The 21315-nt window shown below is 52.5% G+C and overlaps 7 protein-coding genes across 7 annotated transcripts; 2 read left to right on the forward strand and 5 right to left on the reverse strand.

Annotated features, from left to right (window-relative positions):
• Positions 1–577: 577 nt before the first annotated feature.
• On the reverse strand, positions 578–2125 carry RHO25_012222 (uncharacterized protein; the record flags this gene model as incomplete). The annotated part of the gene is made up of 1 exon (XM_023603623.2): positions 578–2125. One exon carries the CDS (start codon positions 2123–2125, stop codon positions 578–580), a length of 1548 nt encoding a protein of 515 aa, XP_023454295.1.
• An 858-nt stretch (positions 2126–2983) lies between these two features.
• Positions 2984–4730, forward strand: RHO25_012223 (uncharacterized protein; the record flags this gene model as incomplete). The annotated part of the gene is made up of 2 exons (XM_023603624.2): positions 2984–3875; positions 3937–4730. The coding sequence occupies 2 exons, from the start codon at positions 2984–2986 to the stop codon at positions 4728–4730; spliced, it is 1686 nt and encodes a 561-aa protein (XP_023454615.1).
• Positions 4731–6540: 1810 nt separating this feature from the next.
• On the reverse strand, positions 6541–6735 carry RHO25_012224 (uncharacterized protein; the record flags this gene model as incomplete). Its single annotated transcript, XM_065603497.1, has 1 exon — positions 6541–6735. One exon carries the CDS (start codon positions 6733–6735, stop codon positions 6541–6543), a length of 195 nt encoding a protein of 64 aa, XP_065459569.1.
• A 3310-nt stretch (positions 6736–10045) lies between these two features.
• Positions 10046–11751, reverse strand: RHO25_012225 (uncharacterized protein; the record flags this gene model as incomplete). Its single annotated transcript, XM_065603498.1, has 3 exons — positions 10046–10929; positions 10987–11637; positions 11718–11751. The coding sequence occupies 3 exons, from the start codon at positions 11749–11751 to the stop codon at positions 10046–10048; spliced, it is 1569 nt and encodes a 522-aa protein (XP_065459570.1).
• Positions 11752–12544: 793 nt separating this feature from the next.
• Positions 12545–15766, reverse strand: RHO25_012226 (uncharacterized protein; the record flags this gene model as incomplete). The annotated part of the gene is made up of 7 exons (XM_065603499.1): positions 12545–13082; positions 13142–14717; positions 14771–14951; positions 15002–15316; positions 15367–15426; positions 15474–15672; positions 15723–15766. The coding sequence occupies 7 exons, from the start codon at positions 15764–15766 to the stop codon at positions 12545–12547; spliced, it is 2913 nt and encodes a 970-aa protein (XP_065459571.1).
• A 1335-nt stretch (positions 15767–17101) lies between these two features.
• Positions 17102–18135, forward strand: RHO25_012227 (uncharacterized protein; the record flags this gene model as incomplete). Its single annotated transcript, XM_023603626.1, has 5 exons — positions 17102–17440; positions 17490–17571; positions 17621–17711; positions 17761–17990; positions 18044–18135. The coding sequence occupies 5 exons, from the start codon at positions 17102–17104 to the stop codon at positions 18133–18135; spliced, it is 834 nt and encodes a 277-aa protein (XP_023454296.1).
• Positions 18136–19467: 1332 nt separating this feature from the next.
• On the reverse strand, positions 19468–20924 carry RHO25_012228 (uncharacterized protein; the record flags this gene model as incomplete). Its single annotated transcript, XM_023603627.2, has 2 exons — positions 19468–20414; positions 20462–20924. 2 exons carry the CDS (start codon positions 20922–20924, stop codon positions 19468–19470), a joined length of 1410 nt encoding a protein of 469 aa, XP_023454293.2.
• Positions 20925–21315: the final 391 nt, after the last annotated feature.

A 21315-nucleotide genomic window follows, 5' to 3' on the forward strand; every position in this document is an offset into this window, starting at 1 on the left:
TACTTCAGCAAGTGGTGAGGAGAGAGCGGTGACACATCATCAACGTTCTCGATCGTCATTAAATCGGATCATGTGCGGTGGTGCAAGAGTGATACAGTCGTGTTGCTGCAGTGTCTGGTCAGCCACAATGGAAAGTTTTGCCTGTTCGAGGCTCTGTGCCTGAGACGAACGTGAGGGGTCGCCAATCAGATGTGAGCTCGAAATCAGCTCTCAGGTGACCACGATGCATCCTTTGATAATCGACAGCAGACGCGTCTATCGGAATTTGATAAGTCCAGAGAGCGACTTGGCCCCGGTATAAGTAGAGAGCGAAACTGCGGACATATAGTGGCTCTTGAACGCAATCCCACAGCGAGGCGGATGTTGCACTCTAGCAATCTTGGGGATGTGAGCAATGGTGACCAAGCCTCCACTGCTGGCCCGAGTGATATTACAATGTTGTACATATTGGCCGCATTTGCAGTTCTGTATCCTGTCTTTTGCTAGCCAAGCCGCGACCGTGTCCAGCGCCTAACCCGAGCACATCCCGTGAAACGCAGGTCGCAAGCCGCAACGTGAGAAATTGACTGTGTCGCGATCAATAACCATCTTGCTCTTTTCTGCCATCGCCCTGTACTGCACTAGTACTCGCGCCAGCGGCGGCATCTCGCTGCGCAGCCTCATCGCCTCGGAGCTTCGCAAAGTATGCCTTGATATCCTCAGCACCGACAGCTTGCCCACTCTCCGCAAATGGCTGGAGGAAGGCCTTAACTTTGTCTCGGACGTGATTGTACGCCATGACGCCCTCAATGGCTCTGACGCGATCCATTGACGACAAGGCCGCCTCACCACGATCAAGTAAGGACCCGGAATTCACACTGCGCCCACCAACGGAGGCATTCTCGTTGTGGTCGGATTCTGAAACTGGCGGCTCGTACGCTTCCTCCTCCTCGAGCAGTTGAGGGTGCTTGGACAGGCGCGGGAAGCACTCGACGCATTTGCAGAGGTGATCACGGAAATCCTCCTTGAGGAAGAGCGATATTGGAGGTGAAGTCGCTGCAGGCAGCGAAGCGTGTTTGGGAGCCGAAGTGCCATTCGTGGCCGGTTTGGTATCGGTGTCCGTTTCTGGCGGTGCAGAGCCCTGTGCTTCGTCCTCCGACTTGAGCTTCTTATTGCTCTCCTGCGAGTCCTCTGCGTCCTCGGCTTTTCTCTTGCGATTGTCGTCGGTATTTGAAGACACTGAGCGCTGTGCGATCTCTCCATGGGCGTTTGCCATCAGCGCGGCATTCGCGGGCAGTCCAGCTAAGAAGCCAGCGGTGCCCGCGTATTGCTTGATCCAAGGATACGCGCTCACGCATTTGTAGCAGATGAAATGGTCGAAGTCGTCCTCTGCGGGGAAGCCCGAAGGCAGAGGCGGTTCATCTGTCTGTGCTGCAGTTGTCCCGTTCTCTGCAGCATTTTCTGTAGCTTCCTCAACCTCTTCTTTCACAGTGTCCAATCCGCCATTGGTCTCTGGTTTTGTCTCGACGCGCGGCTCATGCTTGATCCTGGGCAAACCCATTAGGCATTCAGGATGCCACCAATCTTCACCGCAGCCGCCATCTTCCACATGTCCCAGCCCTAGACACTGGAACATGGTGCCCTTTTCCTGCTCAGGATCGTAATCCTCACTGCAACCGCAGAACTTGCCCTCGAAGTTCTGATCATACTTGTTGCCTTCTCTGGCCTTCTCCCCAGTCACGCCGCCCTTTTGACCAGTCTCTGCGTTCGTGCGGAGCGTGCATGGTGTACCAGAGGTTTCAAATCTCGTTGTCCCGCAGTCGCAGACAAAATCTCGTTTCGTGAACAGCTCGACCAGGTTGTGCTCGCCATGACAGCTGATACTGCAGCTATAGCACACTCCGGCGGGTGTGAACTGCTGGTGAGGCGAGGCGGGCGGCGGTGTACAGGTCAAGCAGGCGTATATCGATTGTCGTAGCGGTCCAAGGGGCTTTGTGCATGTGTCGAACTGATAGGGAAGTGCCTCACGTGCATCTTCCTCGAGAGCCAGCTGCGAGGCGATGTATTGCTGTGCGGTTTGTGAGGTCTCGGATGCCTGGGACATGCTGTTGGAGCGATGCAGACTGCCGTTAGTAGGTGCAGCCATCGTGTGCTGCTTGCCGTGGATTTAGATGTCTTTGACGACCGAATGTGTGGAGGCGGAGATGGAGATGGAGACGCGACGCCTCTCGCGAAACAAGCGCGCTGCCCCATTTCGGCAGACCTTCCGCGTCGGCTCACTCGCCCGATCCCCGCGCTTCTCTTCCTCCAAAACATTTCCCTTCATTCTCACATGTGAGGGACAATGTAATAGTGCTCGAGCTGCGCTTCATGTCTTGTTCGTGCTACCGTACGCCCTGACTTCAAAGTCTTTCCTTCGTTCGTTTCTGCAAGCCGGCCTGTACAGGGGAAGTTCAGGCTTGCCACTCTGCCTCCGCTATGCCCGGGGAAACGAATATACCAGCATCGATCTGGCCAGCATGATCAACAGCGTCATCATTGTCACCTTCATCCTGACGGTACTTTGTACTGGTACGTCGTCGTGTTGACAGACGGATCCTAGCTTGCCTATTGCTTCCGCCGTTTCAAAGATCCCGTCTGATATCTCGAACTTGTCCAAATCAGGAAGCTGGATAAAGAGACTCCACAATACCCCGACGACTCGCCACATGGTTTGTTGATGCCCTTCTTCTCCTTGCAGAATCCTGTGCTCTCCATGCACGGCACAACGGCTCCAGAGACATCGTCGGACTACGGCATGGATTATCCCTGCTTCCATTGCTCCGCGCCGACAGTTCACCTCACCCGGCACTTGCAAATAGGTGCGGTCCAGTGTTCGATCTCAATAAGGCAGGAGTATTAATGACATCCTGCCTATCTACAGACGAGATCGAACTGTGAAAGAAATAAGAAGGCAGCGATGAGAGAGCCTCCTTTTACACACTCCACACACCGTTGACCTGCAATGAAGTTGTCGGCACTTACCCCGCTGCTGCTCAGTGGCCTTGGAACATGCCAAACATGGCGCCACACGAACGCGACTACTTTGGAAGCTTTTCCGTCCTTATTGGAGACTGATTTGCAAGACCTTTCTGCTGGGTTAGAAGCAGGTTTGTTCACGAGTGTGGACCTAGTCCGAGCATATACCGCGCGTGCGCTGGAAGTCAACGGCACCCTAAATGTGGTGACTGAATTGAACCCGGAGGCGGAGGCCATTGCGGCTACATTGGATGCTCAGCGAAAGAATGGAACCGTTCTTGGGCCACTTCACGGCATTCCGATCCTGATCAAGAACAACATAGCGACAGCCGACCAAATGAATAACACTGCCGGCTCGTGGTCATTATTGGGTGCGAAGGTACCACGAGATTCAACAATGGCGGCTAAGCTTCGCGAAGCAGGTGTTGTCATTCTTGGAAAGACCAATCTGTCTCAATGGGCGAACTACAGGTCCGACAACACCAGCAATGGCTGGAGTGCTTATGGTGGGCAGACTTATGGCGCTTACTTTCCAGAACAAGACCCTAGCGGAAGCTCGAGTGGCAGTGGCGTGGCGAGCTCGATTGGTCTGGCGCTGGCGACACTGGGCACCGAAACAAGTGGTAGCATCCTCAGTCCTAGCGATGTGAATGGCCTTGTGGGTATCAAGCCGACCGTGGGACTTACCAGCAGATATCTTGTCATTCCGATAAGTGAACATCAAGATACAGTAGGACCAATGGCCAGAAGCGTCAAGGATGCTGCACATGTCTTGCAGGCGATCGCAGGACCAGACCCCAACGACAACTATACGTCCGCATATCCCTTTCAAAGTGCTCCAGACTATGTTGCCGCATGCACTAAACAGTCTCTGGCGGGTAAGTCAATACAGGTCTCATCTCGTGAAAATTCTGTCTCTAATGTGACCGCTGTCTACAGGAGCAAGAATCGGAGTTGCCTGGAACGTTCTGGACATTCTGGGTAGTCTTACTGACCAGCCGGTCCTCGATGCATTCCAACAGGCAGTCAAAGATATCGAAGCTGCTGGCGCCACGATCGTCAGCGCGAACTTCACCGGTCTTGCTGCCTGGCTCAACGATACTACTGGCGATACAGTGCTCAGCGCTGACTTCGAGGTCGGGCTGGCGCGATACCTGTCTCAGCTCACTTACAACCCGCAGGAAATATATAGTCTCGCAGATCTACGCAGCTGGACACAAGAAAATGAGTATCTGGAGGACTGGCCTGAACGTGATACCGCAGTGTGGGACGACTTCATTGCCAACCAAACCTGGAACAACACCGATCCACGGTTCTGGCCGGCCTATCAAAGCAATCTCTACTATGGTGGCGAGGGTGGCATCCTAGGTGCTTTGCGGCGAACCAATACCAGCGCGGTACTTCTGCCTACGCAGCTCAGCCCAGCAATTCCTGCGCTTGTGGGCAGTCCTGTTGTCACAGTACCTATGGGCTTCTATCCCTATGACTGGAATGTGACGATGAACGGCTTTGGCAACCTTGTGGCGTCTGGGCCACATATTCCGTTTGGGCTGAGCTTCATGGGCGATCTGTGGAGCGAGGAGAAGTTGATCGGGTATGCGTATGCGTACGAGCAGAGAACACAGCATAGAAAGAGGGTCCTGCCTTATGTAAGGCCGAACGTGGAGATCAGAGACGTGGTGCTTCGCATTGAAGTTGGCAAAGCCAATTCTGAGCATCGTGACCTGAGATAGTGCTTCGAGGCACATGTATACCTCTGATCATTGCGTTTGCTCCGATCCGAGAGCCCAAGCTGCGGCATATAGCTGCATATCGCATCCGCTTACATTGCAGCACCACACATTTTAGCGTTACTTGGCTCAGCTGGCAACCTGAAGATCTCCCAAGTAGGTCCCGGATATTCGTCGTGGCTTACGAAGGCCGAGCCTTCAGCTCATCAGCTCTGCTCGGTCTGTCGTGAGACAGAATACGGGCAGCCGCAGCAATGCACTATTGGTGCGAGGTATCGGAACAAGCTGTACCAGATCACACCAGTTCACGTTCCACTAGCTTGCGTACGTGATCCGGGGCTGAGGTTACACACGCAACTTTTCGAGCTCATTGATACGTATATCACGAAGCTGACAAATTCATGACAGCGCATGGTGGCAGGTACAGATCTCCATGTATCCACGAGAACATCGAACAGCTTCGGCTGCAAGTCTGAGCATCGTGAATATCGCTCTGGCAATTTTGGTGGCGTTCTTCGCTGCGGTGTCCCCAGCACACAGCACTGCAGGAGTATCACCCGGCAAGGCTGTGGAGAAGATCCCCAGACAGTCGCCAGGGCCAGACGCGCTGCCATGCAGCATGGTCCCCTTCAGTTGCTAGTGCGGCAAAACATGAGACTTGTGGCTCCGCGAAGGACTATCGTGATAGGTGAACAGCAACCGATTAGCGAGCTGGTGGGCCGCCGCGTTGGATGTACATCTCGCGATGTTCTTCATTCGTCTTGAGTCACTCTCGGTCTCCTCCAATACCTTTTGTCTCTCTGGAGTCCTCTGGGTCCAGATCACTGTGCTGTTTGTTCTCTATCACCTGTCAATAAGAGGCTGCATGCTGGTGCCCATCTTCAATCCACTCAGGTTCATCTCGATGCGAACTGGACGCAGGCCTGTACGGACAACACAGAATGCAAGTGCAGGAGACATCGATCTCTTTCAATGTCATCTGTGTCCTGGACATCAAACCAGACCGGTGCGTTGAAGGGATTCATGTCGAGCGGCGTCGATCAGGGATCGCATATCTGTACCGTACGCAATGTGGTAATACTGGACAAGACTCCCATTCATCGGCGAGACGTTCGGCACTGAAAGAAGAAACTCAGAATCGGGCATTACGAAGTTTGCGAAGATGCTTGCAATTCTGTCCTACTCGGCTGAGCGCTTGACAAGCGTCGACAAAGAATTCAACTCCCCGGCGAAAAGGGCCTTACGTTGCGATATGTGCACAGAGCACGAGGACTCGAGGCCATTGTCGGGCAGCAATAGCTTATGGTCGGAGCATGCAGCTGATCTCTACCAATCTAGACCACACGCTGTAAGCCACTGCCGATGCCGCCGATTGAGCAACGACGACACTCCGTGATCTCTGGAGAGGCGCTGGCTACTTTCCCCGAACATACAAGCTCGGTACTGTACAAGAGTCAGCCGCCGAGATCTATGGGTTGTGCGCAACTAAAACGAACCTTTCGATGTCGCCAGACACGCCCATTGGATTGGTAGAAAATGAGAAAACCCTTCCGATACGCCGGCAACCATTGATGCAAGGATGCACCATACCGCATGTGGCACGTCTGAAACTAGTGTCAGGTCAGCTCGACTCAACACGATGAACGGCATCTCTCATGATCTTACACAAATCTTTCTGCTAACAGGAACTCAAGCAACGACATATCCAAACCTTGACAACCGAATTGAGGCTCCGTCAAACTACAGTACATGTGGCAATGCCAGAAGCAGTCGAGCGTACATCGAGCCGGCGACCGCATCGCCATCGGCCCAGCTAGACGCCATTGTCCTGCCCAGCGTCCGAGTTCTCGGTCTTCTGATATTTTCCGGTGTCGTACAGTACGTCTTTCCATTGTGTAGCGTTCAGCGAACTACCACCCTGGAGGATGATGTCGCCCTTTGGGATTGGCAAGATCTCGTTGCACGAAGAGCGATCCGCTTGTGTGCGATTGTCTTTGTCTAGAGGCATGATGGACTTCCATGTTTGGACGGCGTTATTGGTAGCCATCTCCAGTCTGTGTGCTACCAGCCAGTATGCCGTCAAGTCGGTGCGCTGTTGCGTGGGCGACTGTACTGCCTGCTGTTCGGGGGCCTGCACTTAGAGGAAGCACTCTGGATGACGCGGGGTAGTGTGAGGGACAAGTTGGAAGATATGCAAAGAGAAGAGACGGCGGGATAGAAGATATATGGATGCGACACCACCAGCCGGGAACGAAGGTATGAACTGGGAAATCGTGCTGACGAGTTAACTCCAGCGCAACTAACGCGGGATGGCATCGGAAATGGCAGCAAAGAGCAGAATTGGCAATACATGATGAAGACGGCATCGCACGAACAACACGCTCCATGCTTGACAGCTGCAACCCTACCTCTTTGCGAGCGAATGAGCCAGGCTCCACGTTTCAGAGTTGAGATGAGATGCGATGATGCCTGACTTTGCTGCCAAGATGCTCAAGCAAACGACATGGGCTTGTCGTGGAATATGAATTCATGGCCTGCAACGACCTCGAGAGGCGAATGCAGCAACTAAGGAGTTGTGAGAGCTCGTGTACCAGCCACACATGTGCCGGCCCCCAACCAAACAGGACCGTGCGCTCCGTGGTGCTGGAACAATGGAAGGTCATGCGACTACAATGCAAGCGTGTATGCCTACCGAGCTCGATGCAGTCATGGAGAGGTCCGCGATGCGATCGCGGTCCCGACTTCGTCGCTCAACTCCGTACCAATACCAGGCGTAAGCGCCCACACACGGCCGAAAAGGATCATGCGTCTCGATAGAAATGCAAGGTACACCAATCGCTCACCGCCACTGTGACTGGAACTGGATAGCACCGAAGTGTTCGGCCCCATCGAACCGGCTCTGGACACAGCTGTCGGCGAGACAGCGACGACGCTGCATAATCTCGCTAACGGAGCACAGAACTGCCAGAGATTCACGTCCTTTCCCAGGACAGAATCATGCCTCGACGGGCCAAGACCTGCTCCAACGACGCTTGCGCTTGTCCAACAAAGTGCAGACGCAGGGCGCGAAATCGTGTCACACTGCATTTGCAAAGCACTGGTCATTCGGAAGTGGACTAATACACCACACTGGTTGAATGTGATCTGTCCTATTACCACGAACGATGCCCAAAATAATTCGTGTTTCCATGCCCACCGGATGAGCTGTCGTCGGAAGTGGGGCAATCTGAATCTTTGGAGCTGCTTGGGACACGTCGTAGCGAGCTCGTATCGGAGCCACCTCTGAGCGAAAGGTCGGCATTGAAAGCCATCTGCTGGCGCAAAGAACGTACCGACCCAGTGCCCGGGTTGACGATGATGCCAATGCGGCGGTCTGCATCGGAGACCCACCTACCAGCTTAGCATGCCATGGCACAGATGGGAGAACTGCACGCATGCGCCTAAGCGCCCTTTGGGAAACAGTGGCATGGTGGTGATAGACATGGCTTGCAGGTTCGAGAACGGCGCTCTGCATGTGAAATTCTCTGCAAGATCGCGTCGCCCACACTTCTTGGTCAATCATGACGTGTGATGTCAGCACCCACAGTCGAAGGAACGTGCCCCCGATATCCGGGCTCCTCTATCGCGCAGGAACCTTGCAGGAGGCGCCCGTGACTCATTCATTACCGAAGCTGTGGTGCAAACCAAAGACTGATGATGAACGCGGCAACACTCCGGGCAGGCTAAAGACTGTCGTGAGTGAAGTTCGTGGCACTGATGGAATCGCGAAAGCAATTCGAGGAGGTAGTAGGCACTCGGACGCGAAGTAAGGCGGCATCTGCATCCACAAAAAGATGCGAGGAAGACGCTCGAAGTGTCCTTAGCGAAGAGATTCGGCAATGAGCCCCCGGTACCTGCATGCCTGCCTCGTCAATGATCAATTTTCTACGCGAACCAGATCTTTTTCTATGCGCCTGTTGGGATGAAATAACAGCAGTATCAGTCTCCATCAACACGCATCAGTACGTGACCACAGTCCAACGACGCCTGCAACGATATGCCTCGCGGCGGCCAACACAATTCGCCTATACCGACCGGTCCCGCTTCCCCACACTTGAACCCTAGGGTTTTCGGTGCATGTCGGCGTTCGTAGTAGATCGTCCCCCACACTCTTGCGCTTAGGCTGGAGCCACCAGCAGGCATGAATTGTCGGTTTGGTACGTGGGCTTTACTGGCGGCAGAGCGAGGAGCAGTGGTCTGTAAGCTCTCGTTTGTGCCGTTGAATAGCGGCAGTGACATGAGCTCCTTCTACGGCTACCCGAGATCCTTCGGCGCCATGGTTGGTCTAGGGGCCGCCGTTCCGGAACTGGACGTGATCATAGCATCTGTTCAGGTGTGACAATATCAGCGGTTGACGAGATGCTGCTTAGCATAGGTCGGACGATGAGCAGGGCTTCGTCAACACCTCAGCAGAGGACCGATGACTTCGCGCACTTTTGACTATGTGTTGCATCATCGCCGCTCTCCTCGACTTGTGAAGGGCATTGTACTGCAGCTCTGAGAGTCCAGCGGAGGTGGCTTTAATTTCCTGGCGCTGTCGTACCGGAGTGACGTGTCAAACGAAGTGATGGGGCAACGCCGCTGCACGCGGTCAGACACACTCACGTGAGTCAAGAAATGAGCGGCATACTTCCAGACTGGGGACTGAGCTCCGTGTCTGATACCTGTTTCCCACGGTAGCAGGCATGAGTCTGCGCAGCACAAGTTGTACAGCCACAGCAGCTGACTGCAACATGCAGCTCCCAGTCTGGTGTAAAGACGCAGGCCGAGTGCCTGTCCTGAGCATGCATGTAGGATCATGGCGCGTGGCGCTGATCGCCCGGACGGCTTCCGCGAGGTACGCTAAGCGCCTGAAACGACGAAGGGATCGTGCAGACAGTGACAATCCCAGCGGCTTCTGGAGCCGTGGGCAAGCCAGACCATGAGATAGGTCGCCCGACTTTTCCCACTTTCTGAGGTACCAGCCCGATTCGTGAAGACTTGGCCAGCAGCCATGGCAGAATTGTTCTGTGATGATGCAGTGACACTTCGTACTTTCGTACACGATAGGAGCGCACAGCGAGGGCCAACCCTCGCGGCCGCGACCACGTCCATGACCGCGATAGCCGAGGAATGAAGAGCTTGGTTCCGGCCACTCCCATCTGAACTTCTGCCATCGCGTCTATCGAGCCAGCCGCTGTTATGAAGTGCTTGCCATTGAATTTGGCGCATTCGAAAATGATATCGCGGTGATGATCCTGAGTGCGAGACCTCATTGCTGTTGGTAAAGATCAGGAAAGTCATCGTGACCTATTGACTGCCTTTCGGCGTTCGTTCCTGAGAAACACTTTCGTTGGCAGAAGGTACGCAAGTAATGTCACACCCAAGAGGGGAACGGCTACTGCAAACCAGATCCAGATCGAAAGGCCCTCGCCGACTTCTTTGAAGTTCATGCCAAAGAGTGAAGTCGCGAAAGATAGTGGAGCGTAGAAGAATGCTACGAAAGTAAGCTTGCCAATACGTTCCGTCTCAGAGGCTTGATCCCGTGCGTCTGCTATCGAAGTACTGTTCATCAACAGATTGATGGCCTCGTGGCTTCGATCATGATGTTGTTTTGCCCTTTTCAACAGGTAGTCCAGATCGTTGTGGAACGTCTCCATCATGAACTCAGCATGGGGCCTGGCATCAGCATCAGGGGATTTTGGCCACTTGCGATTCTTTGTATTCTCCAATGCCATTGCAATCTCTTCTAGTTGCAATGTATGTCGTGACAAGATTTGCTTCAGGTAGCGTAGGACTGGGAAAGCTGCGTAACTGTCATTCTGCTCATGCATGTTGAGTTTTTCGTGCATCAAGTTCAGGAACTGGTTGTGAGATGCAGCGACGAGCGAGAAGACCTCACTCAAAGCATAAGCTGGATCGTTCGCCATGAGTGCCAGTCTTAAAGATCTCCCATAATGCTGATCCAGAAGTCCGATTGATTCTGGGCATTTTCCATTTGCAAACCCTCTCCGACTTCCCACTAGCAGATGAGGCTTCAGTGCCAGCATTGGCCGATGCGATACGATTGGTGCGAAGTGTAATAGAGGTTCGCTAAATTTGTGAGTGCCGGTACGCCATGGCTTTACAGAAGCTACATCTCGATCCTCGTGGAGACTTTTGCCAGCATCGCTCCAGATTAAGACTAACATTTCGCAAGCAAGTCAGTCAAAAACGTAAGTTCTGGCGTGCTGCAGCCTACCTATCCAGCCTGACTTCAAAAGGTGGAGACAGACCGTGATTTGCTGTTCCAGAACGAATGTCTCGTTGTCCACGACGTGGCAAGGTCTTACGATACTGTCACCAACCTCGTGACTCTGGCCACTCTTGAGGCTTCTGATGTACTGTATCATGCCTGCATCCACCTTGGCACGCAAGTCTTGCACATCTTGCGTTACGCGATCTCGCGTTGCGATCGTCATACAGGAGAACTGGAAGATGTGCCAGGAGGATGAGGGCAAAACAGGTGTCGCAAATCTCCCTAGAGATCGATTTTCTTGATCATGGAAGTCGAGATGACGACTGAAGAACACTGGGTCGACCTGATACTTGCTGCCGAGAGCCTTAATCCATTGCTGGGAAGGGAAGCCTTTCAAGAAGACTAGCTGCCGAATGTTCTGCCTCGATGTCAGAGGCGGCTCATTCTGTAATTCCAGCGGTGTCTTGATGTCCCGCAGCGTGGGATGTCTATGATGGGCATCGGGGCATAAATCATAAATGGTCACGAAATTGTCCTGCCGCTGATGTAGAAAGCGTATCTTCAAGAAATGATGTAGGCTGTTGACTGTTTCTCCATCACCGGTGGGATAATTTGCGAGGTCAGAGATGAGTTGTGTATAGTCGTCGGGTGAGACTGCATGTGTCCACGTTAGTGAGGATCCATTCTTGATGGTTACACAAGCGTAGCAGGTTGAGATAGAGGTGTAGACTCACGGTCCGAGCCGCTCCGCTTGGCAGGGCTAGACATGTTCTCGGTGTCAGAGGAGTGCAACAATGAGATCCTCGCAAACATCCACGCAATGTCGTGCTATTTTGTACACGACTTTGGTGTGACACAGCATGCTCAGCTGAGCAGACTGAGGCGCGGCCTGCGAGGCCTGCGAAGCCTTGTCGATACTTGTCAGGCTGCCCTCATGCATCCCGCTTGTGTCATATGCATGACCTGTCAAGCGAAGCGCATCTCGCAGCGTGGAGCATACGTGGACGACCCAGAGAAGAAAGCAAATTGATCCTCTATCAGATAACCATTAGCTTCAGCGCGACCAGAACATCACAAGATCGTCGAAGTCCCGTTCGTTCAGAACCGAATCGCATCTTCCATCATCTGACCTCAGAGCTCTTCTGATTGCAAAGGATTCGGTTCTGAATGCTGCACAGCTTTCCAAGTTCTTCTGTGCTGCGCAGACTTGGCTCATCTTGAATAAGGCACGAGCAAGTGATGCGGCGTAGATCCTTGATGTGGAGAACATTGCGATCGCGCTGTTGAGAAATTGCCTGCTCGAAATCAGTACTAAAATACATGGCTTAGATTGTGATGGAGCGCACTCAGCTAGTGATAGATTTCCCAGCCTCAGATGATGGTCTCCAAGACGAAAAGCTGTATCTGCCGTCCGGAAATGTTTCTCTCCCAGAGTGTTTCTGTACTGCTCGTACGCACGCTGATGATAATCCAGGCTGATGCCGAAATCTCCAAGATCATGGTGTACGTTGCCTAGTCCGTACAAAATCTTCCCAGTTCTAAAATTCCGCATCAGCACAGCTCAAGTGACAGATCTCATGGACACAAACTTGAAGGTTTTAACATCATCAAAGCCGTATTCTTCCTCGCAAGCTTCTCGAATCTCACTCAACACGGATTCCGCGTCCAGTGGTTTTCCCTGCACCCAAAGAACGAGGCCCAAGTTCGGCAATGCGTAATCTAGCATTGTGGGCACAAAGTCGGGAAGCGTCCGTATGATTTCCGCCGAACGTCTAAAGCATGCCTCGGCCTCAACAAATTCTTGATTTAAACCATAAGCCAGTCCAGTTTCGTTCCATATACATGCCTCTTCGTGATCGGCGCAAGTCTGTTCGGTCCGGGTCTTGTGTTCTAAATGAAGCTCCAACCACTTTCTGTTGTACACCAACGCGCCTTCTCGGTCGCCAGTATCCGTGGCCGCTGCACCCTGGTAGTTGTAGCAACATCTTAAAATCTCTGACACTTGCGCTGCGTCTTGATCTCGATTTTGTCGACATATAATCTCTACCGTCGCGAAATATTTCTTGGATTCTTCTGGCATTCCACGCTCGTATAGGAACCTAAGACCAGTCAACAGATCTCCCAGAAGCTCACATGTTTGAGCAAAGGACAGACTTACCAACCAGCCTCGTTGATCAGCTTTGCAAACTCAAGGTATAGCTGGCCATGAGGATTCTTGTGAGACGGGCGGCTCCAAAGCTGTTGAAGGAAGGCGATATGTGGCAGGAGCGTTTCACATTGCGGCCACCTGCTGCGATCGTGCCACTGGCGGGCCTTCAGGAACGGCCAAGTCCTGGATACAGCTCGAGCGACCATAAGAAGCATATATGAAGCTGCATCTTGACCCATATGTGCGCGGACTGATTCCTTCACCAAATCATGGACAATGATAACTCGGTCTTTCTTCTCATATGTAATGCGGGAGCTTTGAATCAGGTTCAACTTTGCGTTCTGGAAGCGCAGCTCGCTGGCACGAAACTGAGGTATTGCAGCTTCCAAGAACTCTTTGTCGCACACAAGTTCTTCTGAAACTCCACCAGGTGCCAGGAACGAAAGAACTCGAAGCAGTGCGAGGTCTTCTGGACGATCGCTTGTATCGGCTCTAGACATCCACATTGTGGCAATAGTTTGCCGAAGACCTGTTGAGGTTACAGAATTAGAGCCCGCGGCTGTATCCAGGAATTCTCCAGGATTTTCATGCTCCCACATTCGCAGTAAGTCTCCATAACGAAGGTTCATAGTGCGAATATTCCCGGCCATTTGTTGTATCGCCAGAGGCAGACCACCGAGCTTTCGACAGATCGTCTCAAGAGTCGCTGCATCTTGACAGTCTGATGTTTCCGCTGTCAGGCTCAGTAGCATCATCCGCGTCTCCGCGAGCGTGAGTGGCTTAAGCTCAAGAGTACCAGACAGAGGCAAAGACCGAGCAAAAGTCGCTTCCGAGTCCAAGATACTGCTGCTGCTAGCATCTCGAGTAGTGACTAGTACTGTACCCTGGCCTTCAAACGGCCAGTACTCGGCCAAGCCAGCCAGGGACTCCACATCGTCAAAGACAATCAGCCATCGAGCTTCTGGGCTGCGAGCCGCCTTATTAGGTGCAACATATCTTGGTTCGGCGAGCCATCCTTTCACAATTGCGCGGCCCACGGCGAGATCATGACTCTCCTCCGCACGAAAAAGACCAATACTCGTGCCAATTCCGACAAACTCGCCCGCTAGCGATTCAATCTTGCTTGCTTTAAGCCAAAACACAGCATCGAAGTTGTGTTTTCGTGTCTGAACCCAGTACTGCGCCAAACTCGTCTTGCCAATACCACCCATTCCATATATCACAAATGAACGTAGCCCAGATAGGCTCAAGTCTGGAGGACTAGCTGGTCCCAAGCTCAGGAGTTTTTCATCCATGATAAGGAGATCCTCCGCCCGTCCGAAGAGTTCTTTGCTCATAGGTCGGACTGTCGTTACACTTGGGGGCAGTCTCGCCGGCGGCTTTGACATCTCTACTGGGGTCCTACGGGCCACCACTTCAAATGAGTCATCTGTGGTCCCAGTGACAGCATCCGCAGAGCCGTAGCTACCATTCCGATCATGATGAGGCGCATATCTTGATTTTCTGATATCGGCTCTGAGCACTACGAGATCTGGTTCGCTTGGACCGCACGATGTACTGTGGATTAGCTCAGTTGGAATTTCATCTTATCGCAGTCAGACAAAGAGTGACCCTGGAAGCTCTAAATCGGGAACTTACGATCTTCGAAACGTGCCGCAACTTCACTAGGTGCTTCGCGCGCGAGTTTAGTGATCATTGCCAGCGCCTTGAGCTCAGCTTCAGACTCTCGAGGTAGCAAAGCAACATGGCGATGGTCCAGCGGAGCCCCTATTGCCTCACTCGCAGTGAAAGACAGTTGCACCTGCGCTTCACCAACAATCTGGAGCTGGTCAGAGGACATTGCTGAAAGCTGGTTGGCGATAGACTCACAGTCTGTTCTCTGTGATAGCTGAACAGCATTCGAGCTTTGAACTTGACCTTGGTTTTATAGCGCTCGTACACTGATAGAACTGGTATGCTCAGACTTGAGCCCTCGAAATGCCGTCCAAGTTGATCGAGCTCAATTAGGTCGCTGCTTGAAATGGGTTTCCCAGAACCCAAATGGAAACAATTCATGATGCTCTCGAAAACATTATTGCTGGTACTGTTGAATGCTTTGTGGGGAGTTCCCAAGAAGATGATCCCCGATAGAGTCTTAGACACAGTAAGATAGCTGTACTGGCAATCATGCACATGTTTGAGCGCCTGTACAAGGATCAGCTCCATGCGTACATTAATAGAACGAGACAGTCTACTTGTTGAAGAACGAGGCCGCCGAGACTATGGCAGACAAAGCAGATCGGGCGCCGGTCCTGCTTCTAGATGTCAGCTCGGATCCATGTCGTTGTTTGAGTCTGCATACAGTCTGATGGTAATAAGTCTCTAAATCAGCTAGCAGTATCTCAGCATGTCGCTCTATGTATTCCACCATGCTGTTCTTAGCATAATCGGTGCCATATCGGAAACTCCATAGTTGTGCGGAACGCGTTGTCTTGTTCACGGTTTGCAGCCAAGGCCAGTCGTCCGGTCGGACCGCTCCAATGCCAGGCACCACAATTATGCTGCATACTACATCAGCTTCGAACAAGACCATCGACATCGGGGAACCGACTCTATTAGCTTCTCGCCGATATCATCTCCAAGCCGTTCCAGCATCTTGATGTACAGCTGGAGTGTAGAACCTGGCCAAATGCGAAAGTTTATGCCGGCCTTTCTCAGCGTCGTCGTTAGCAACTCGATCGAGCAATGTGCGGCAGATGATCTGTTTTGCACGAGATGTGAAAATCAAAGGATTCTCTTCGCCCAAGGGGCCGCGGAATGCGAACACTCAGCCGCGCCAGGCAGTGCGTCCTCGGCTCAGGGCATGCTGCACTGCTCGACTGCAACTGCAGGATCCTTATGTGCCATGAGCAACTAATGCGAGACTTGCAGGGAGCAATGATAAGCTCGAAACGAGCCACGATTCAGAGCGGGGTTCGCTTGCATCGCATACGGCTGGAGTACAAGAGGCAGTGATGCCTGTGGGCTTCACCTGCCCGCTATGCGGTCGTATCACGCAAGTACGGATTCGCGATTAGGTGCACCAGTCCACAGGCAAAGCACACTGCGACTGGACGATGCGCCTCCAATAGATGGTTCGTACCATCGTGGGGCACCGGGTCCACGAACTCGTCACTTTTAGTAAAGCAAGGTATGCCATCGGATTGAACTTGTTACCTTATCAACAATAAAGCCTGGAATTCGTGCTGAAAATGTTGATCCAGAACAGGCTTGTGGAATTACGGCGTCGGCGGTGAAGACGGAGATCCATATCACAAGATTGCCGCAAACAGTAGCACCAACTTCCAAGCCACAGAGCCATAGATTGGTTGCACGGTTCAGAGGCTGTGCAGCATGTGGGTGTGCGTCCTTAAAGTCTCGTTAGGAGAAGATTCGTGCGCACAGGACCTCTGTAAGCTTTGACAACAGGGACTATGTTGCTTGTCTCAGTTTGTGCAGACTTTCCAATTTATCGCGACTAGAAGAAGGCCATGAGATTTTACTCGTGAACCTGAGAGGTGGAGTAGACGCGCTCTTTCCAGGTTTCCTTCAGTAGTGGCCGCCCCTCGGGTCCCGGAGCTTTTTCTCCCGAGAAGATCTTGGACCGCAGTACAATACCTTTCGCGCCTTGCGCGGCAAGTTGAGGAGCAGAAGTATCTCGTCATGGGCCTTGCAGCCTCATCCTGCATGCTGATGGAGTAAGCTTTGGTCTGCTGAGCGTCGAAGCTATAGCACCACGAAAGAACGGCGTGTAATGTTGAGAAGGCAATCGTCGGGCATCAGCGGAGAAAACACCTCATGACGGAGTGTGCCGTAAGTCTTGGTCACACCCTGAGTTATGCCCACCAGCCCGACTGCACCGCCTCTGCCATAAAATGGTCCCGATCTCCATTATCTGCATGTGAAGCAAGACCTTCCCTTCATAAAGCTAGCTTTGCCCTCCTGCTCACCATGCCTGGTGATGTCCAGACAGAAACCTACTATGCTGATCGGGACGAAAAATTTCGCTCCGAAAAGCCATACGAGCTCAAATTCGTTCCGTCAGAGAACTTCCCTCTTACCAACATGAACTGGTCTCGATACGATGACATCAATGTCACGGATATTCGTGGCTATGAAGACCAGTATAGCCCCGTCGAGCACGGCTTCCAGCTCAGTACCATGAAAACAACGCTTGAATACGGAGATTTTGATGATCCTGTGAAAATAGAACAAGTCTATATGAAAGAGGTCGCAGATTGTCTTCGATCGAAGCTCGACGCCGCACGTGTGCTCGCATTTGATTACAACGTGAGAGCACTGACAAAAGTACTTGATGAAGGCTCATGTGGTTTTGCAGATCCGCAAAAGCCAGGCTCAATATCCGCTGTCAAGCGGTGAAGCGGCCTCGTTTGAGACTCCGGCCACCATTGTGCACATAGGTGAGGGTCAGAGCCGCATAGACGAAACGCGGCGTATTGATCGCTGCAGACTCAACGCAGTCATGGACGGCGCACATGCACAGGCACTATTGCAAAAGTGATCCGGACCTCGCAAGTTTCACCCGCTACCAATACGTGAAGTACGAGAATGCCCCTACAAACACAACACGCGCTGACATCACGAACAAGTCTTTGGAGGCCGCTTCGGGGTCCCGTCAAGAGATGGCCACTGATGCTCTGCGATTGGTCGACATATAAACCAGATCAAGACTCCATCGCTCGAGACATTGTCTATCCCGACGACGCCGTGGAGACATACGTGATCTATCACAACCCGAACCACCAGTTCTACTACGTCAGTCAGCAGACCTCCGAGGAGGTTTGGATTATGGTGCAGACAGACTCCAGCCATCCGAAAGGTATCATGGTGTTATATTGTCTTTCGACCAATACTGACACTGCAAATTGGCAGGCGTGCCTCATACAGCGTTCCCCACCGCACCGAACGTCAATGAAGAGGAACGCGAGAGCATTGAGGTGCGCGCGATCGTCTACTATGATTGAGTTCCGCTCTCCATATCGCAACAACGCCCAATCGCCGCCCAATCCTCGACGGATCGACGTGCCGTATAGACGACCTCACTGTGCTCCAAATGACAGAGTTCGAAGCCCTGAGCCAGTGCGGACGAACGCTGCGGGTCTCAGTTGCAGACAGAAGACTGTATAACCTGTTCACTTCTTGGGCTCTGATGTCTTGCTCGTGTCATGGTAGACATGTTTCCAGGCCGTCGCGTTTAAGCTAGAGCCACCTTGCAGCATCAATCCACCTTTTGGCACCTGGATCATTGAAGCGTGGGAGCGGCGCATGGGCGAAGTGGTGTCGGTGGGGGATGTGACACGACCGAGCGATTTCCAAGGCTGTCTTGTGGTTTCCATTGCCGACCTGACCTCGAGCTTTCAATACTGCGCCAAATCAATGGCTCCATGGGATGCATGATTGCTTACGATTTGGTGATGATGTGTGCGGAATTTTCTATGAGCCCAAATCTCATTCAGTTGCGGATATCGACTACGAAATCTATGCACAGCGAGACGAAGAAATATTATTCGCTTACGAGTCACAAAAGGCTCAAGACCTCCCAGCCCGCTGAAATTACCAGCACACGGACCTTGGTCTGAAAACGTGCTGGTTCGTACCAGGTCGTCTGTGCCTCAAGGAGAAAGGTTACACAGGCAGAATTTCCATTGGCTGGCATAATTCGTAGAATTGCGGAACGGCGTCGTGAGGCGCAGCCTGAGCTGGACTCTACGCAGCGTATGTGTTGTTCACATGATCAATCCTCTGTGCTAGCAGCACTTGTGCGTGACGTAGCATGTTTTTACCACAACTTATAGATCCATTCCGCAGTCCTGATACTTAGCGCTGGGGACCGGAAAATTGCCAGCGGTATTTCGTGATACTATGGCAAAGCCGTGGTCTCCGTGGCATCATGGGCACTGCTGCCTAGACTGCTGAGCACCCATTATCATGACCAACGCAAAGACGCACGATCGATGCGCAAGGTGGAAATGCGTGATCATAAACTTCTGATTGAAGGAATAAATAGAGACATCGAAACATTATGCGCAAAGCATTTGGGATTTTGCACATTCCAGAGGGCTATTCAATGGAGAGGACTACGAAAACTTGGTAACCTTTCTGTCTCGCCCCTTCGATCTTATGATTGAACTTGCTGCAGTCTGCAGAGCGTGGTCCATTGCAGCAGCCGTCGTCTCGACCACCATCGCTTCACAAATGGACCCAAATCTCGAACCCCCGGAGGTTTGCTTTGTACGAGATCGAAGATCTGGTGCAGATTCGTCCAAAAAGTGTGACGTCTGTGGCTCTTGAATCGCTCAGACCATCGGTTCTGACATTGTTCGCAAGTCGAATGTGTCAACCTGTTTGGGCCCGGTTGTCGTCGCATCTTCGGAATTTCTTGTTACTTTGTACATCGACCGGCATTTAGCAGCCAGTCGTTGTATCTGCTGCTTTTCTACCTGCATCATCAGAATGGAAAGCAGAACGATTGGCATAGCCACCGCAAAGAAAACCCAGATGCTAAGCTGCCCATTGTCGATCTCTCTCGAGTTCATCCCGAAAAATGCACAGACGAAGGAGAGGGGAATGAAGACGAACGCTAATTTGGTCAGCTTGGTGACGGTGGCTGCCTGTTCGATAGCACGCTGCGACTCGCGAAGCATCGCATTGTTCATGATGATGGTCATCCCGCCGTTGCACTGCCCGAGCATATACTCAGCGCGGGTTTTCAGATGCGCGAAGTCTTCCAGTAATGCTTTTAGAATGACAGTAGCTGTGGTTTTCTGTGTTTCGTTGACGTCCGTCCGGGGAACAGACTCAATGAACTTCTCGACGGCGGTGAGATTCTCTTTAATCCTGTCGAGGTGGCGTTCGATGATTCGCTGGTAGTGTAGCAGGTTCAGCAGGGTTGGATTCTTCTCTTCAACCATGCGCTTCGGGTCCCGGACAGAGTCAATCTTGGTTTGGAGAAGGTTCAAGACCTGAGATTCCGACGCAGCAACGTGAGAAAAGATCCCCTCGAGTGCCAGTGCTGGAATGCGTCGCGCGAGATCCGTGTCTTTCAACTGATCGCCCAAGTAAGGCAGATGCTGAGCACTCTGCACCATCGATCCCGGAGGAGCCGGAACTTCTACTCCTCGTGATTCTTCGAGTGCGATGTCAGGCCAGTATTGCACAGTGGGCATCCATTTCGTGGCCGCAAAGGAACCCTCATACCAAGGTGCCCCCCATACGGGCGTACCACAGTCTGACCAGATGACAGCTGCCAACTGTTAGCATGTGTTCTTGGGCAGGACATCTCTTACTCACCAATCCACCCATGCCCAATCTCCTTGGTGAAGATGGAAATGTCTTGCTCGAACATAGAGTGTCGTCCGTCGAGGACCGAAAATTCGCGCACAATCATATCGCCGACTTGCCATCCAGACGCGCGCTTCAAAGCTCTGAAATACTTTTTCATGCCCTGGGCTGCTTCGTCTCGCAACTTATCGACAGCTCGCTGGTCTACGAATCGTGCTCCCAGATCTCGATGGCCGATTGTGGAACTTCGTAGCCTGATGAAATGAGTCCTTTTTGATGGCAGTCCGGGCAAACTAAAGTGGTCTGGTCGCCCTACTGAAGCACGAAAGTCGAGATGCTGTAGCCAGAACTCGGGATCAATTCTGTACTTGGCCCCGATAGCATTCAGCCACGATGGTGAAGGATGCCCTTGCATGAATAATACATGGTTCTCTTCACCAGAAATCAGCTCGTCTGTGCCAATGGCTTGCATATCCTCAGCTCCTGCGAGGTTCAGAGAGGAGGACAGCCTGGCGCTGAGACGATGAAGTCTGGCATAAGGTCGTGGCTGCGACAGCGATCCACGTTCCCTGTCGGAGATTATCTCAAGGCTGTCGAAGGCAGAGCATAGATAATTTGCCAGGTTCCAATAGTGTGGTCCGGGATGTGGAGTCTTGACAGTTTCACACCGAGAGTGCGAAAGGACTCGATCTGCGTAATGCCGGTCTGCTGATATACCGACTGTGAATCGTAAGTAAAGTGACTGCACTCCGTGTATGGGTTGGTTTACCAGCAGAGCGGGAAAGCAGCGAGCGCGAGCCTTCCATTGCCGACGCTCCTTAAGCTTGGGTCATCGGATCGAGTGTTCTGGTGGTCTAAGACGT

The sequence above is a fragment of the Cercospora beticola genome, chromosome 8 (assembly GCF_033473495.1).
Source record: "Cercospora beticola chromosome 8, complete sequence".
Lineage (NCBI taxonomy): Eukaryota > Fungi > Ascomycota > Dothideomycetes > Mycosphaerellales > Mycosphaerellaceae > Cercospora > Cercospora beticola.